The sequence below is a fragment of the Macrosteles quadrilineatus genome, unplaced genomic scaffold, assembly GCF_028750875.1.
Source record: "Macrosteles quadrilineatus isolate MER2022 unplaced genomic scaffold, UCM_ALF_1.0 Scaffold_3__2_contigs__length_128488019, whole genome shotgun sequence".
NCBI classification, from domain to species: Eukaryota; Metazoa; Arthropoda; class Insecta; order Hemiptera; family Cicadellidae; genus Macrosteles; species Macrosteles quadrilineatus.
Genome location: NW_026542596.1, coordinates 27,388,932 through 27,407,050, shown reverse-complemented (window position 1 = coordinate 27,407,050; position 18,119 = coordinate 27,388,932). Strand labels below are relative to the sequence as shown.

At 35.2% G+C, this 18,119-nt stretch overlaps 1 protein-coding gene across 1 annotated transcript in view; it reads left to right on the top strand.

The window, feature by feature from the left end:
* LOC128990330 (uncharacterized) overlaps window positions 1-18,119 on the top strand; it is a 230,359-nt gene that overhangs the window by 19,240 nt on the left and 193,000 nt on the right. The window contains exon 2 of the mRNA XM_054412667.1: window positions 17,456-17,572. Within this exon, the coding sequence (XP_054268642.1) occupies window positions 17,456-17,572 (117 nt within the window). The remainder of the gene's footprint in view (window positions 1-17,455; window positions 17,573-18,119) is intronic.

Genomic DNA, 18,119 nt, shown 5'->3' with positions numbered 1-18,119 from the left:
GAAATCACACCAAATGATGTCGAATCACAGTCAGTTGTTGTATTTGATGACATAAATAGTCCAAATATTACACAATTTTTCTCAATGGGTCGACATAAAAATATTAACTGTTTTTACTTGTGTCAATCTTACAGCAAAGTACACAAACATTTACGTGATAATGTAAATTTCCTAATATTATTTAAACAAGACGATTTGAATTTAAAACATGTATATAACAATCATGTTGGTAATGATTTTTCATTTAACCAATTTAAAAATCATTGTCATCAATGTTGGGGTAAAACTAAATATGGCTTTTTTGTAATAGACAAAGAAAGGTCAAAGAATAATGGCAAATATAGATTTATGTTTGACCAATTCTATCAGGGTAAATAAATGAAAGACTGAAGTTTTTTAACATTTGCATTTATTTTGCATCATTAAATATATCTACACATACAATTTATTGAACCTAACTATGTTTGATCAATTTTATAATGACCAAGCGCAAGAGTATTGATGCCATCTTCCAGAATAAACCTCTTGTCATCGTCAAAGGATAGTACTTTCTTGTTCATGGTCAAGGTTTGAAGATGATGATTTGTAGATTTAATTCTTGTCACATTCTCATAGTAATCTTGCCCAGTTGCAAGACAGTTCAAATAATGTTGATGTCTGAGGAGATGTTTAACTGTGGCACCGTCGGCTCCTTTAGCTTTCTTCACCTCTAAAGCTTGCTGGTCTTCTTCATATAACCATTTTAGAGGAATGTAAGAGTATAAGTTTGGTCTTAAACCACAATATTCATACAAAATATGACCATCTAATTCGTCTTTAAACTTGCCAGTGACTTTTTTATTTTTATCAGAGTATAAGAAATGGTCTTTACTATATCCAGAGGTATCAAAATAGTGCAAGTCACATTCTATTTCCTTGTAAAAGTCCTCTGTAACTATAGAATACATTAAAGAATCTGTATCTGTCATAAGAAATCTTTTGTTCTTAAATTTTGACATATAATTATAGTGGAAATCATACATTATTTTTTTACTAATATCCAAAATGGTCATTCCTAAATATTTTATAGGTTTATTAAACTTTACAACTAATTTATTTAAATGTATAGCATGTAAATTGTTATCGAACTTTTTGCTACAGTCAAACCTTGGATTAGTGACATATTTTGTTAATAGTGACTCACCCTTGAGATATATATCACGAAACTTTCGTTGATTCATAATTGTTCGACCAAAGAGACTATTATTTAACAATTTGTAAAAGTCTTTTTCAAAATCATTTTTAGCCCATTTTCGTTTTTCAATATTAAAATTAATATAGGGCGCAAGCCATTTAGACTGTCTAAATTTTAAAATTCTGTGGTATTTTGTAGCCACCAAACCCAATTCCTCATATTTTTGTAATGCTTTATAATGTAAAATATATTTAGTTTTGTCATTTAAATTTGGTATTAATTTTCCATTCACTTTCTCTGGTGCCAATGGATAGTCATTATGTAAATCATGTAAGCTTTTATCATATTTTAAATCAACTTCTAAAATGTAACCAAACTCATCATTTTGATTGTATTTGTAGTCTATCTCATTTGTCCAACGGAATTCATCCACGGGCAGTGGTTCACACATTGCTGTGGAGTATAGTGAGTTACAATCTAAATATATTAAATAGACACTCTCTTGATTGGGGTCATAGTGTTCGCCCATATATTTATTATTGGCTTTAGCATAGCGTGTGGAAATCATACTGACTCCTCCTCTGATTGCACTTTCTATGAACAAATGCATGTCAATATCTTGAAATAATTGTAATTTTATACCAGTCATTCTAAGACAGGCCTTCCATGTTAATCCAGGAAGTGAATACATATGTACGGGGTCCAGTTTGTAATCCTTTAAACACAGGTCTCTAAATGTCTCAAACACATCAGCCAGTAGCAATACATCTGTTTTAAGATATAAATCATGATATTCTTGTAAATTGTTTATATTAAAATGGGTCCAGACATTTTTAGCATGTTCATATTCATTGGGAGAAATATGTTCTTTAGTAAGAGTACTATAAAATGCTTCAATTCGGGGGAGAGACTCTGTAAACTTATCTGGTCCCGTCATATATTCATAGGGAAATACGCCTTTACGTTGTAGTAGTGGATTGTCTATGAATCTAAATGTATTTAAATTGGAAGCTAATTTGTATAATGGAAGGGACAGAAAGTTATAGGAATCTAAAAATACTAAATCATCAACAGAGAATGAAATGTACTTTTCCATATCTTTGGCTATGCAATTTAATTTACAATTATATTTTCCCAAGTGTTGCATTATTAAATGACCATCGTAATTTTTCAAGTTATGGAAAAATACTGGGATTTTCATTGTTACTTTATAGTTTAAATTACAATCATTATGAGCAGCTCCACGGTATTGGCCATTTGAATGACAATGATCACGTACCCTATCAAAATATAGAGGCTTTTCGCAAATATGACAATGCGTTGAGTTTTGAAAAGATGCCTCTTGCTCTGGAGTCATTACAAGGGGAATATATATCGCCATTTGACTTTTAATGAAGTCATAAGTCTCAAATAATCTTTCAAAAAACACGTCCATAACATTTTTTGCCACTGTATAACTCTTCAGAAATAATCTTAGAATCTTTTACTACAACGAATGCAAATCCAGATGGAGTATGGTTGTTTGAGTTTATAAAGCACTCAAAATCTGCATAAATTACAAATGGGGCTTTAAGTTGATATTTATAATTTTTAAATTGTAATGTATCTTGTTTAGACATTTCCACTCGTTGGGCATCAAAGTTTTTACAATATGTTATATGACGCTCCAATTTATCATTAGTGTAAAAATATTGTAAACAAAACTTACAAAAATACTTCTTGTGGTCGTGTTTTGTAGACCGTAGCATTAACCTATCAAAATCACGAATTAAACAGTAATGCGATTTACGACCTTGTTGTAATAACAATAGATCTATGTGAGTATTACCATTCAGTTTAGTTCTTCTTAATGGATATATACATTTATCATCTTCAACCCCAAATATATTTACACTTATATTATTTTGTCTTTCAAATTTATCTATATCAGATATTTTCACAGGATAATTTATGTTTGTCATATTCAACTGATTTTCATAGGGTACATAATTGGAGACTCTATTAGCATGTTTAGCATTCCTTGGATGTAAAGCTGCTAAAATTGACCATAGGAAGCATTTATTATCAGAATTTTTTATATTTAAAACTGCATGTTTCGATTTAATACTCTCTGGTGTGGGGATATATGACTTTGGAGTTAGGGGCTTATACTTGTAAACATGCAGCTGCCAATATTTAGTATGGTCATATATCCATCCACTACCTTGGGCTTGATATTTGTGTATGGATGCATCAATCTTTAAAAGTGCATTTTCAATTTGAGGCTTTAAATCTCTCTTCTCAATATCTAAGGTGGTAAGGCTTCTAAAATCCGCAATACATTCTTTCTCATTAACTAATTTTCCATTTTGATCCATTGACTATTTTATAAATTTGATTCTCCTTACTAATGTCCATTTCATTGGCAGAGGACAAGACTTAATAGTATTTTCAAAGTCAGCTCTAATCGATTCACCAACAAATTTAATCATTGTGTATGGACAATTATTGCAAGAATTGACATGTCTTCTAAAATGTCCAACAATATTTTTCTTACAAAAATTACAAGTCTTATGAGTTTTTAATATATGAGATTTTAGAGCTATGTTACTATCACAGATTAAATTACAAACTTTGCACAGTTTTACCTTCATTTGATGTATTAACTTGTAGTGACGAATCAGGTTGCTTTTGTTAGAAAAAGAAGCAGAACACTGTTGACATGTGGTCTTCATTTTTATATATATAACTAAAAAATATTGGTGTCACCTCAATCAAGAGCAACCACTGGAGACAAGAAGCAAGGAGCAAGCTATTTCACCGCGTTACCACTAGAGACGAGAAGACCAAGCCTGACCATGGGTCAGGAGCGGGAGCATGGGTCGAGAGCATGCTCGTGACCATAGGCCGGGAGCGCGCCCGAGTTCGCGTGCAAACCTCGCATGATTTTGAGAATATACATGTGAATGGATGTGGATTTGAAATTTTAATAGTGTTATACAATGGTATTGAACATTTATATAGGTTTGTATTGGACGAGAGCCGGGTCTTAAAAAAGTGGCCAAAAAATGAGCCATATTCCAGACGTGTTTTTCAGTATTAAAAAAGTAAAAATTTTATATAGGGGTGTATAGGTCGAGAGCTGGGTCTTTAAAAAAAGTGGCCAAAAAAATGAGCTGGGGCTTTGGAAATTTTTTCGCCGAAAATTTTAAAAGTTCTGGGCCAAAGAACTTTTAAGGTGGGGTCATATTCTTCTATTGCCACTACTCTAAATTTACACTTATGTGGGTCAATAAATAAATAAAATAGCTTTTTAAGCTTGATTTCGAATATATTCATAGGGAATAAGTAAGAAATAAGGTTTTACAACTATATAGGGATTTGTGGGCAAAGATCAGGATTTTTGAAATTAGTGGCTAAAAAATGATCCTAAATTTTTCTCGTGTAAAAAGTGCCCCCGTATAGCCTCTAAAACGCCGAAAGTGGGGTCTCTTTGCCATATTGCCACTACTTACTAGCTCGTTATTACGAGTACGATGGAGATTTTTAAAAAAAAATCTCCATTTATATTATGATATCATTGACTATTGGACACTTTAAACTTTGTTACTGGCATAGTTGCTGGGCCATAACAGTTGCTATAGCTCAGAATAAATCATTATATCAGTTTAAATTGGTAAAAAAAACACTTTGGTGTTCAGGATTCTGTTCTGTTTATTTCAGCTTTACTTAGCCAATCAATAGTTTCATCTTCTAATATATAAAACTAGATAACCCGTTGCTCGAAATCGAGCAAAACTGAAGCTTGTATTAAAAAAATGAACAAAAATATAAACATCAAGACCTTAATCAAAGAGTCACTCTAAAATAATTTATATCACTGATTATAGAAATATAAAAATATTATGATGTAGAAAATATAAAAGTAATCTACAATATTTCAATTTACATTCACTCTCATACTGCTTTGGTTATCTCTTATGTATAGTAGGCGGGTGCACTCTATGAGCACGTAGATGTCAGCCACACACTGTAAAGTGAGCTTTTGACCTAATGTAGCTCAATGACTAACCATCGCTACTCTTATTCTAGCATTGTTAAATTATTTCTTTGATGTGTTCTGTTTTAGGCGTGTTTAAATTAGGGGCCCCAACCCAAGTCTCCGGTTGGCAACGTAAGAGTTAAGCAAGTGGATCTAACGACAGGTCTAGAATGGATACGCCTTTAACATTATTAGTGTTGGAAAAAACTATACGATTTGTTTGGCGAGGTGGTGCTTTGTTTTCAGCTTTAAAAATTGCTGCGACCCCTACACAGGTAGCACCATTGTACCGAGGGAAGATACTTGTTCTTCTGTCTTTTATTCTGTACATAAGAATCTCACTTGACTCCTCGGAGCTCTAGTCCCTAAATAATGTCTGCCACATTCTTCAAAGATTTGCATATGGGTTGGCATTATGACCCTATTTTCCGCATATTTTTTCATTGAATTTTTTGTTTGAATTAATTGTGCTTAATTCTCCTTTGGCTTCTAGTGACATTGTCGTACTTACTTATATATCTATGCGTATTCAGGATCATCACCTTCTTGAGGAATTAGAGGACCCACTCGGTGGTAAAACATGTCACCGATCTTAAAAATTGTAGACCCCTATGGAACTTTCTCATCTTAATGAGCTTCGAAGCTGACCATGGTAATGGCAGAATTGAATTTACGAACTTTATACAAATAATTTCTGGATATAAGTCTCACAGTCCTATTTTCAGATTGGGAGTTTCCAATAAGAACCTGAAGATACCTTCAGGTGAATTGCACAAATGAGGTAATCGAACTTTTCATTTATGGAAACAAAGAGTAAAAACTTAACTGTATCGGGCAGCATTTTCTTGCTTAAAAATAAGTAAGCCAGTACAATGTAAACTTTTAACGTTCATTTGTCCGAGATTGGACTATCACAACGGTGGTACTACCACTATGTACCCATCAAATGTTCAATTGAGAGGTTGATGCAAGCGGCCATGTTCGCGTTCCCTCCAGCCACTCACAGTTCTTCGTCGTACTGGCGGCATTTGATTTTAAATTGTAATGAAATAAGAAAGTTAACCAAACAACAGAAAACACTATAAAGAAATTTGAATTTTGATACACATTGTAAATCACATGGTAATATGGTAATGTAACGGATAACTGCCCTGTGAATAATCATTTTTAAACATTCAATTCATCACATCGAACAGTAACTACATGATAATCAGTAAAATACTATGTAAGGTAAATCAATTTAACCATAGACAAAAAGAATTTTAAATATTAATCAAATGTTTATTCTTAAACACTTTGTTGTCTAGTATTGATAGAAAACTCTTCATTATGAACCAGACTTAGTTAACAGATTGGAACAAAATATAAATTCCAGCTTTGCTCTGGAAGTTTTCAGTCCTGCAGTCTGTGGTTAACCTTAAAAACTATTTCAAACTACGTCCATATGTTATTTGTAAACAAAGGGAAATGAGTTTGATCAAATGTCAACAGATAGCGCCGCCTTCCAAACTTTAGCCCTTACGTGTACTTAAGTGATGCCCTTTCTTAATATTCTGAGACGTATTTGCACATCTACATGAAAATACCTTTAATTTGACACCTCAAACGTTAAAATCCGTCAAGCCGTTATCGAGTTATGACTGTGAAAAGAAACCTGCTTGCGTATTAATATATAGATTCTCGTGTCACAGTGTTTGTCTGCAAACTCCTCCGGAACGACTTCACCGATCGTTATGAAATTTGGTGTGTAAATTCTGTAGGTATGCGAATCGGACGTAAACTATTTCCCGTTTCGAAATTCTTATCCGGGCTCCGCCCCAGTGGCTCTGGAGTTTCCCATGTTAACCTTATGAGTACTCATATTTAAATGGAATTAATGAATCTTAACAGCTGTTTCAATTAAACAAGTTGGTTCTGTTCTATGATGTTCAATAGCATTAAAGTTACACGGATTACCAACAGGGTGCAGCACTATTATTTTTTTTTTAATTTATGACAACAGCTAATTTGCAACCAAAAGGTGAGTGAGCGTAGCGAACGAGCTCCAACCTAAAGGTGAGTGAGCGTAGCGAACGAACTTCAACCAGGACGTGATTGAGCCATGCGAATACTTATGAAGTTAAACGGGGCAAAGCCCGCGGGTACAGCTAGAGGTCTGTCTTAGGGGAAACCTATAACTTAGGCGATACGAAGTTCGCCGGGTCAGCTAGTCTTACTAATATTATAAATCTTAAAGTTTGTGAATTTGTGCGTGCGTATAAGGCCGGTTCCGAGGCGATCGATGTGATTTTTCACCGTGGGTCCGAGGTCTACTATGGTTTCGAGGTCCTGGTGCGGGACCTCGGATCCAAATACAACCGAAAACTTTGTGTTCGATGCCAGAGAATAATTTTAATATCAATATTAAGTGATTTTGAGCGAGACCTTGGAACCCTAATGGAGATTAAACCTTTTCACGGAATTTCCGATAGGAGCGTAGCGATCGTTTTTACTTGCACACAGTGTGACATGTGGCACAAAATGACATTCTCCGCGGGAACCGAGGTCCGTGTCCGTTTCCCTCACACATAATGAATACACCCTTCAACTGGAATCAGAGGCTCCCCTTTAACCCCCACCACTCTCCAAGATGACATCTTATTTCAGATTATCCAGATTATATGTTAATCAGATTATATGTTGGAAAAATATAATGTGTAACACGAGCGCAAAGTGCCTTTGCTGCACTCGAGAATCTTTCCACAGTCGCCTGCGGCTCGTACATACACATTTCTCTCATGTGCAGCAAAGTGCCACTTGGCACACTAGTTAAATAAATACCTAGTACCTGGGGACCGAGCTTTGCTCGGGGAAAATCATTCCCCCGCTCTGCGATACCAGCCTTTACTACTTCCTTCACCATTTCCTACGTCATGGACATGTTTCCATCCCTTGTCATAGCATTTCAGTATTTCAATTTCAGATACATAAATCTAACTGTTACAATTGGTTTCCAGTTCCCATACTCTACACTATGCTCGCCTTTACTACTTCCTTCACCTCTTCCTACGTCGCGGACCTGTTTCCCTTCCTTCTAATTGCATTTTAAGATTGCAGATACCTTAATCTAATCCTCATAAACAGTTCCCACACTCCGGACTGCTCACCTTTACTACTTCCTTCACCACTTTCTACGTCTCGGACCTGTTTTCCTCCCTTTCCATAGGATTTTAAGATTGTAGATACCTTAATCTAATCGTCTTAAACAGTTCCCACACTCCGGACTGCTCACCTTTACTACTTCCTTCACCACTTTCTACGTCTCGGACCTGTTTTCCTCCCTTCCCATAGGATTTTAAGATTGTAGATACCTTAATCTAATCGTCATTAACAGTTCCCACACTCCGGACCGATCACCTTTACTACTTCCTTCACCACTTCCTACGTCTCGGACCTGTTTTCCTCCCTTCCCATAGGATTTTAAGATTGTAGATACCTTAATCTAATCGTCATTAGCAGTTCCCACACTCCAGACTGCTCACCTTTACTACTTCCATCACCACTTCCTACGTCGTGGACCTGTTTTCCTCCCTTCCCATAGCATTTTAGGATTGTAGATACCTTAATCTAATCGTCCTAAACAGTTCCCACACTCCGGACCGCTCACCTTTACTACTTCCTTCACCACTTCCTACGTCGTGGACCTGTTTCGCTCCCATCCCATAGCATTTTAGGATTGCAGATACCTTAATCTACTCGTCATAAATAGTTACCACACTCCGGACTACTCGCCTTTACTACTTCCTTTACCACTTCCTACGTCACGGACCTCTGTTTCCCTCCCTTCCCATAGCATTTTAGGATTGTATATACCTTAATCTAATCGTCATAAACAGTTCCCACACTCCGGACCGCTCACCTTTACTACAGTATTTCCTTTACCACTTCCTACGTCACGGACCTGTTTCCTTACCTTCCCATAGCATTTTAGGATTGTAGATACCTTAATCTAATCGTCATTAACAGTTCCCACACTCCGGACTGCTTACCTTTACTACTTCCTTCACCACTTCCTACGTCGTGGACCGGTTTTCCTCCCTTGACATAGCATTTTAGGATTGCAGATACATAAATTTAATCGTCATAAACAGTTTCCACACTCCGTACAGCACACCTTGACTACTTCCCTCACCACTTCCTACGTCGTGGACCTGTTTCCCTCCCTTCCCATATCATATCTGGATTGCAGTTACCTTAATCTAATCGTCAGAAACAGTTCCCACACTCCACACTGCAAGCCTTTACTATAATCATAGATAAAAAAAAGTCCTGCTACAATGTATCGAGTAATCTTCAGTATATAATCTTTGCTCAATAATAACAACTGATGTTTTTCCTTTTTTACTGTATTTGTAATTTGCTAGTGTACTGTCGACAGACAACTAACGTAGGTGCCCGTGGGTACAGAACGTCACGTTATGTCTTAAAATGTAAACAAAATGACAATAATGGTGGAATGTTTTCTCATAAGGCCCATGTTAAATTTTCAAAAGTTTGTACTCATATTATGGCGAAAATAGATTTTTCCTGGCTATACCACTGGTCTAGAACTTATTTTTGACACAGAACTTAGTTATTCCGTAAATATAAACGTTTTTGTTAGGGCCGATTCCCAGATCGAGTTGACAAGTATTCAAACTTTACTCGTATTATATATAGGATACTTAAGGACAGTTTTTAGTAGGCCATAAGTTGGCTATAACTATAAGCTTTAGTTAGTGCCTATAATCGATGATAGTGTAAATGGTTTAATGCAGAAAAAAGATGTTTCTGTATAGTAATTAGTGGCCAATATAGTACAAAGAAATAATATCACATGAATCACGTTTTCCCCCTTATATATGATACATTACTTGTACTTGTAGGCAGTTAGCGTCCATAATCAACGGCAGTACAAAAGGTTTTATGAAGAAATAAAGCGTATTCCCGTATTAAAACTACTGGCAGACAGTACGAAAATGTACTATAGATCACGATTACTAGAAAAATACCCTATTTTTCTAGTAATCGTGCTATAGATTATAATTAATGACAACGAGCTGTTGGCCCGTCCTACGTACGGGAATCGAGTAGTCAATTAAAACTGAATATGATTCAGAACAGCTAGTTTACAGCTTGGTGGCCGATTCACACACACTGGCTTTGAGTACAGTAGCTACATACCACCTTCCACTGCATACTATCACTTACCGTACGGTACCTTATTTTACCACCTTGGCCACTAACACCTCTAAAATGATCCTGGCCTCCCGTTCTGTTCCATCCCCTGCCATTTCTAAGGAAAATACCAGTCTGAAGATGTTTTTCATTACTTGGTCTTCCAAGTGGTCGTCTACCTTGTAGTACTCCTTGGAATAATAAATACACTTTTAAAAGTTGAAGTATCTTCTCTCCGCCATGCAAAGCCTGCCCAGCCCATCCGAGATCCGAGCCTTTTGGTCTACTTTTGTACCCCTTTATCAAGTTTTTTAATCAAACAGTACTACTGGGATAGTTTTGATATGGTATGAATCGATTTTGGGTTCTACTGACACCCTGCAGCTTACTGGTCAGTTTTCTGGAGACCTACTACTCCGGTTGACATTTTCATTACAAATAAAATGTGTACTGTATGCAGTCATACTTATATTCAAACATCTAGAAAAAAATTTATAAACACGTAAACCACTTATATCTTAAAGGATTAAGCAATTATACTTAGACGGATTGCATTTATGACAAAACTTGATTATACGTTTAAAATGTTTAGTTCAAGACTACACAATATCCTGATAACATAGATCTTTTACGGTAGGAAATAAACTGCATTTTAAAGTGAAATAGTGTGTAGGCAAACTCTGACGATCAATATTTTTGTATACAAACAACTTGTAACATAAACATTTCAATGACAGTTAGAAACCAGCTGTTAGTTAAACCACCACTAAAACGACTTAAACTCGTCCGTCGGCTGCTAGACTTTTTGAAAATTAAAACTTAATTTCTAAAAAACTGAAACCCTAAACTAAAATTATGGCTTCGACATTCCCTAGTTCTCAAAATTATCTTTCTTTCAACACAAAAATCATAAAAATCCGTCAAGTGGTTGATTCAGAATCGTGAAATAAAAAAACCCTGTTTCGTTTTAATATATAGGATACTGTCAGTATGGCACTTAAATGCCTATCTACAAGTTCACCCAACACTTCCAAGAGGGTCGTGGATTATAGATAAAATCCATTTGTTATTGGTGAGATTTGAACCCGTGCTCTGGAACTGTGAAGCCCCATGCTCTACCATTCGACCCATTTTCATAATTTCTGTCTTAAAATAAAGCTATGCAAGCATATATTTCTCATCAAGCATCATCAATAATTTATCTAATGTATTACTCGACGAAAAAAAATTATATTTTCGATTTTTTTACTAAATTAAAGATGTATTCCACAAGTTCAAATTACATTACCCTATATGTTTTGCTCTAAAAATCTTTAGTTAAATTCCAGCTTTCATTTGAGCTATTGATTAATAAGCACGGACTACCTAAAGCACACTGCTGAATCACGAATCAACAATAACTATAAACTTTTTAATACTTATCTGCAATACGTAACACTATTTTTATCTAAGTTATTTTATAGTTTTAATCAGTTAGGTTCATGATACTGTATCACTCAATCAGAAAACATACATTTGATTATATATTGGATATGGAATTTAAGTTTAAGATTATTACACATTTAAATTATCCTGATCGTTCAATCCAATGCGCACTCGATCCAATATACAGTAATACCCCCGCCGCAGCAAACCTGCAGACTAAGCGAATTTCCATTTGCCTGATTGGATTTACACTAAAATGTCTCCTTAAAAATATCATATTTATTCCCTATTTAAATAGAATCAGTTTAACACATACTTAGGTTTGCTGCAACAGGGAGGGTAAGTGTTTTTTTTATGTAAAATGTTAATAGTTAGTAAGAAATAAAAACATTTTCCAAATTTGGGCAAAATATGTTAATAAACAAGCAAACTACAACAGTTTACTTATTCTCCATAAGAGTAACATGGGAATTTTAAATTTACAATTTTTTGGAATTTTCTCCGTAACCATTAGGCGCATTATAACGCTTCAATATACTAAATTATTTGTTTTTTTAAGCTCTACAAAATAGTTTGGAAATAAATTACAAAACTTTATGTTTTTTGGGTCAAAAATGGGAAAACCCCATTTTTAACCCATAAAAGCCCCCATAAACCCCCGTTCCCATGGTCCGATCATGCTGGTTCGCGAACTCGTTCCAATAAACGTAGGTTTACACGTTTGTACAAAATTTCATCAAAATCGGATCATTTTTGCTCGAGTTATCGCGCTAACGGACACATATATATCTAATATATAAAATTCTCGTGTCACAGTGTTTGTCTGCAAACTCCTCCGGAACGACTTCACCGATCGTTATGAAATTTGGTGTGTAAATTCTGTAGGTATGCGAATAGAAAGTAAACTATTTCCCGTTTCGAAATTCTTAAAAGGGCTCCGCCCCAGTGGCTCTGGAGTTTCCCATGTTAACCTTATGAGAAATGGAATTAATGAATCTTAACAGCTGTTTCAATTAAACAAGTTGGTTCTGTTCTATGATGTTCAATAGCATTAAAGTTACAAGGATTACCAACAGGGTGCAGCACTATTATTTCTTTTACATTTATGACAACAGCTAATTTGCAACCAAAAGGTGAGTGAGCGTAGCGAACGAACTTCAACCTGGAGGCGAGTTAGCGTAGCGAACGAGCTAACCTGAAGGCAAGTGAGCGCAGCGATCGAGCTCCAACCTAAAGGTGAGTGAGCGTAGCGAACGAGCTCCAACCCAAAGGTGAGTGAGCGTAGCGAACGAACTTCAACCTGGAGGCGAGTTAGCGTAGCGAACGAGCTAACCTGAAGGCAAGTGAGCGCAGCGAACGAGCTCCAACCTAAAGGTGAGTGAGCGTAGCGAACGAGCTCCAACCCAAAGGTGAGTGAGCGTAGCGAACGAACTTCAACCAGGACGTGATTGAGCGATGCGAACGAGATCATCTTGAAAATTAAACTTAACGGTACTTTCTTTCCATCGGTCTGTCTTAGGGGAAACCTATAACTTTGGCGATACGAAGTTCGCCGGGTCAGCTAGTATATATATATATATATTTATATATATATATAAATATATATATATATATATATATAAATATATATATATATATATATATATATATATATAAATATATATATATATATATGAATTTGAACGGATGGTGTTTTTGGCCTCTAGGGACCTCAAAACGAAAAAAAAAATCGGTCCCGGGTCCAGGTCTTACCATGAGTACTACGGTAATAGCTTATTCCCTATATGGGAAATTCGCTAAAATGCCAAATTAATTAATTAACTACTTGTTAGTCTACTTCTAGAGCTGACTGTACCTGTTGGATTGAATGAACAGGCAAATAATGTGTAAAATTACTTTTTGGAGTGGACGATCTTGGATTGAATGAAACATCTCGATAATTACAACTCTAAAAGTTGTTGCGTTATTGCCTCGAATCTTAGACCTTCCGGGACTCGAATCTTAGACCTTCCGGCACTCGAATCTTAGACCTTCAGGGACACGAATCTTAGACCTTCTGGGACTCGAACCTTAGACCTTCCGGGACTTAGACCTTCGACATACTGCCAGATTAGACCCTCAGCAACAAGTACAAACTGCAAAATGTGTGTCGACGAAGGTCTAATTAGACCTTCCGGGAATTAGACCTTCAGCAACTGATCCAACTTATTTACTTTAATTATGAGCTCTGGAAAAACAATTGTATTTGCTCTCTTTGTAAACGATATGGTACAGAAATTAAATCAGTTTTATTTGTGGCCGTGAGACTAATTTTTGAGAAATGTTAAGAGCACATTTTCTTGTGAAACTGAATACTTGGTTATTATTAATAGAAGTTTTAAAATCAAATTCAGGCCGGATAAATCAATCTCATTTTTTGCTAAGGTGGTGTTGGGGGTCAGAGCAGCAGTTGGTTAAGGGAGGATGTACTGTAGGTGAAGTATTTGACTGTTACTAGGATTTTGGGTTTAAAGAGTGTTTCCATAAGGTGTGTGTGCTGGCTATTTATGATATTAAGAGGGCTATTCAAAAAGTAAGGAGTATTTTATGTCTGACGCCCCTAGGTGCACACTAATTGCGTACTTTCAAGTAAAGATGTGTTAGCCTTGCCTCCTAAGTGACTATGTCCAGCCGTCACAGCAGAAGTGTTGTTGCGCTCCCCATTGTTGCAGTTCCATTTGAAAATGTGTGTTGCAATTGAAAATCCTGCCAGTTGTGTAGTTTGGTCTGTAGGAAATAGATTGTAGGTTCCAGGCTAAAAGCCTATAGAAATGCATTGTTAAGTGTGTGAAGTGTACAAAAAACAAAAATCATGTGATATTTTGTCCAGACATGGTTCATTCAGTTTAAAAAAGAAAAAGGCTGAACTAACGTTCATAATGAAGAAAAGAGTGGACAACCGAGCATTGTCACTGATGAACTAATTGCTTAAGTATAATGAAAAGATTCAAGGAAAATTGCCATTTCACAAAAACAGAGCTATTGCTTTGTTTCCTTCAGATCGAACACACTTAATTGTTTGAAATTGTCACATTAAAGCTAGGATAACATCAATCTTATGCACAACATTTTTTACTTTGACGTTTTTTGATTCCTACCATCAAGATAACAATTCGTGGTTGAGTCAGATCATAACTGGTGAAAAAACCGAGAAAATGCTTTCAAACCTTGTAAAACAGGAAGATTTAAATGGGCGACTTATGAATTGGAGGTACAACCTATAGCGTGTTTCTGATTGACTATCTTGAACGTTTTCCAACTATAGAACTCTGAGCGGTACTGTCAAACTTTGCTCAGCCTTAGGATAGCAATTCAATTAAAACAAACTAAGAGTAAAGTTGACGTCCAAATTTTGAATTTGCTTGACAATGCCCGACCTTACACGACAAATCGGGCAAGATCAAGATCTTTTTCATTCCTTTAAATGATTTTTTCCTCATTATCCGATATAGTCCAGACCTTTATCCAAGTGACTTTCACTTGTTCAAAAAATGAAGACTTGGTTAGTAGAATAGTGCTTTGATGACAAGGTGTGGAGCTCCAGTTGCATACCACTGAATGATTGGGATCGTGGGCGGCAGAATTCGACATCATAGGAATTCCAAAGGTAGTCCACCGGACTACCTTAATGCTTGGTAAGTATGTCAATTTGTTTGGCGACTACATTAAAATCTGAAGTAGTATTGTAATTGCTCTTCAAGATATCTTTATAGAGATTAAATTTGTATTCTTTTATACAAATTGATTTTATTCTCAAACGTTTCTTACTTTTAAATAGCCCTCATAATAAATTATTACATTTGTTTATTATAATGGAAGATATGTTTCTTATTTTACCCTATATTAAACTTCTTATATTAACTTATATTACTTATATTAAACTTATACCTTGTGTTAAACTTCCCTATCCCAAGCGTGATGTAAACAACTTCTTTACTTCATGAGTGAAGTAAAGTTTCAAACACTCACTAGTGAAGTAATGAAACCCATAACATTGAGTGCTCAACTTAAAAAATATACCTCTATGAAGCCAACATTTCAACACTAGAAATCAACTGTGCGCTTGAATTTTATTATTATGCTTTAAAGAATTTTGCTAACCTAGCTTTTGTTTGTAAAAGAACTTACTGTTAGATGAGTGAAATGGATGATGAAAAATATTGTACGTAACCCCCTGTATATTGTCGGGTCAGGTAAAATCTTGTACGTTACACGTTACGCAAGAGCTTCTTTATATCACTTGCGTGATGTAAAAACGCTCTTACTACACTTGGTAGGTAAATAGCTATTACTCAAGCTTGCTCTACACGTGTTCAATTGGCTTGACTTATCTCGACTTGATTTCGGCTTCTCAGTTTGCCTAGACAGGTAGAATTGCCAAAACAGCTGATTTGAAGAACTGAACTTAAGATCTCACACACCCTATCAAATTTAGTTTGAACAACCATTTTTCTTGCTGTCTACGTCTGAGGCAGTTTTAGGTACTGGAGGAATTAGAGGAGGAAGTACTTAAACACTTTTTTTAGGGAAAAAATTTTTACACGCACGGTCAATTTAGCTTGTAATGATGTGTATGATGTAAGGATTTCAGACGCCCCACATTAATAAATTCTGTCAGTTAAAGTAAGCAGTGATATAAAAAACTTGCTTCATGAGAGAAGATTTCTTTAGAAAACCAGCATTAATATCCTTTTTTGTTTTAATAAATAGGTACCTACTCTGAATAAATTTTTTACTCTTCACGATTATGGGTTTCAGTTCTTAGGACAACTGACTTTTGTAAAGGGTGTAAGTGCAAATCGTTATGCAAAATATGTTGAAGGGAGGAGGGTTACGAAATGCCTAAGGTCTGCGAACGAAAAAAATGATTGTTATGACTCTTCTTCACAATATCACTCATATAGCAGCAAAAATTTTGGCTTTTCGTATTCCACGATGATGAAAAACATATCTCTAATGATTCCAATTTTCTTTAATAGTGTATTTACGTTGAAAATTGTTAGCTCAGTAGAGTGATTAAATTGACCATACCTTTCTCCCTAATTTTGGTACGATATAGAGTTTACATAAGATTTTTGTTTTTATAGAATAACTGGGCAATTATTGTAACACGTTGAGTAATGTGTAAACTAACTTTTGATGTATTAGTATTACCGTATTACAAATATGCAACAATAAGAAGCTGTTTAATTAATTGTCTCTGTTGCCAAAATAGAAACCAGAAATTTGATCACCCGCTGTACATTTGTTTAGCTTTATAACTTTTCAAGTCCTATTAAATTTGAAAATCACACAATATGTACCAAAGTATTAATGGAAGATGCGTTTCTCTAAAATCCCGCTCCACATGTTTAATTATAGGTTTCTCAGTTTGTCTTGACGGTTAGAATTGTCAAAACATCTGATTTGAGGAACTAACTGAGCACCCACACAGAGACTTATCAAATTTCGTTTGTATTGAACAAAATTTTGCATACACACAGTAAATTCGGCTTGTCAGTTTGCCAGTTTGGCCTGTTCATGTCAAATTGGCAAGCCGAATTCAACGATGGTACATTCTTAAGGCTGTTATTAATCACTTTACCTTTTTTCTCTTTTAGGTAGTGAGATTCCAGATGTGACTACAGTTTATGAAATAAGAAAAACTATCTTGACTGATAGATATTTCCAAGGTTTTGAACGCATTAATTCTGCTGATAGTGGTTTTCCTCCCATAGGTAAGTAAGGTATTCTCAATATTAGATTTAATATTTGCCTCACAACATTTTACAATAAAATAGTACAACCTCGATGACAAGACTCTTGTGGGGATTAGTAGGCCTAAATCAAACTTGTTATCGAGGGTGACGTTATCTTAGTTCCACTGTACAATATTAAAAATCATGCATGATTCTGTCACTATTATTTTTTGCCAAAGTATCTGCGTGATACTATTGAATTAATTTAAAGTTACAATTATTGATTTATTTCCCCTTCAATTGTCTCAATTAAATTGATAAAGCTGCAAATAGTTTATTTTTATGAGTAGTAATTATTTTGCAGACTGGTGTCCTCCAAGTAATGTACTCAAAAGGTCTTGTAGCTATTCCAGTTTAAGAGATTATAGAGAGTTGTCATATTAAACTGGGTAGTAATTTTGAATATTAAAAGTGTTGTGTTTTTTTATGAGGTTGGCATTATTTTACCATATTGTCCACCTGTCTGGAAAATGTAAAAAAAACATAAATATTTAATTAGTGAAATATAACCAAAATGAGTTAATTT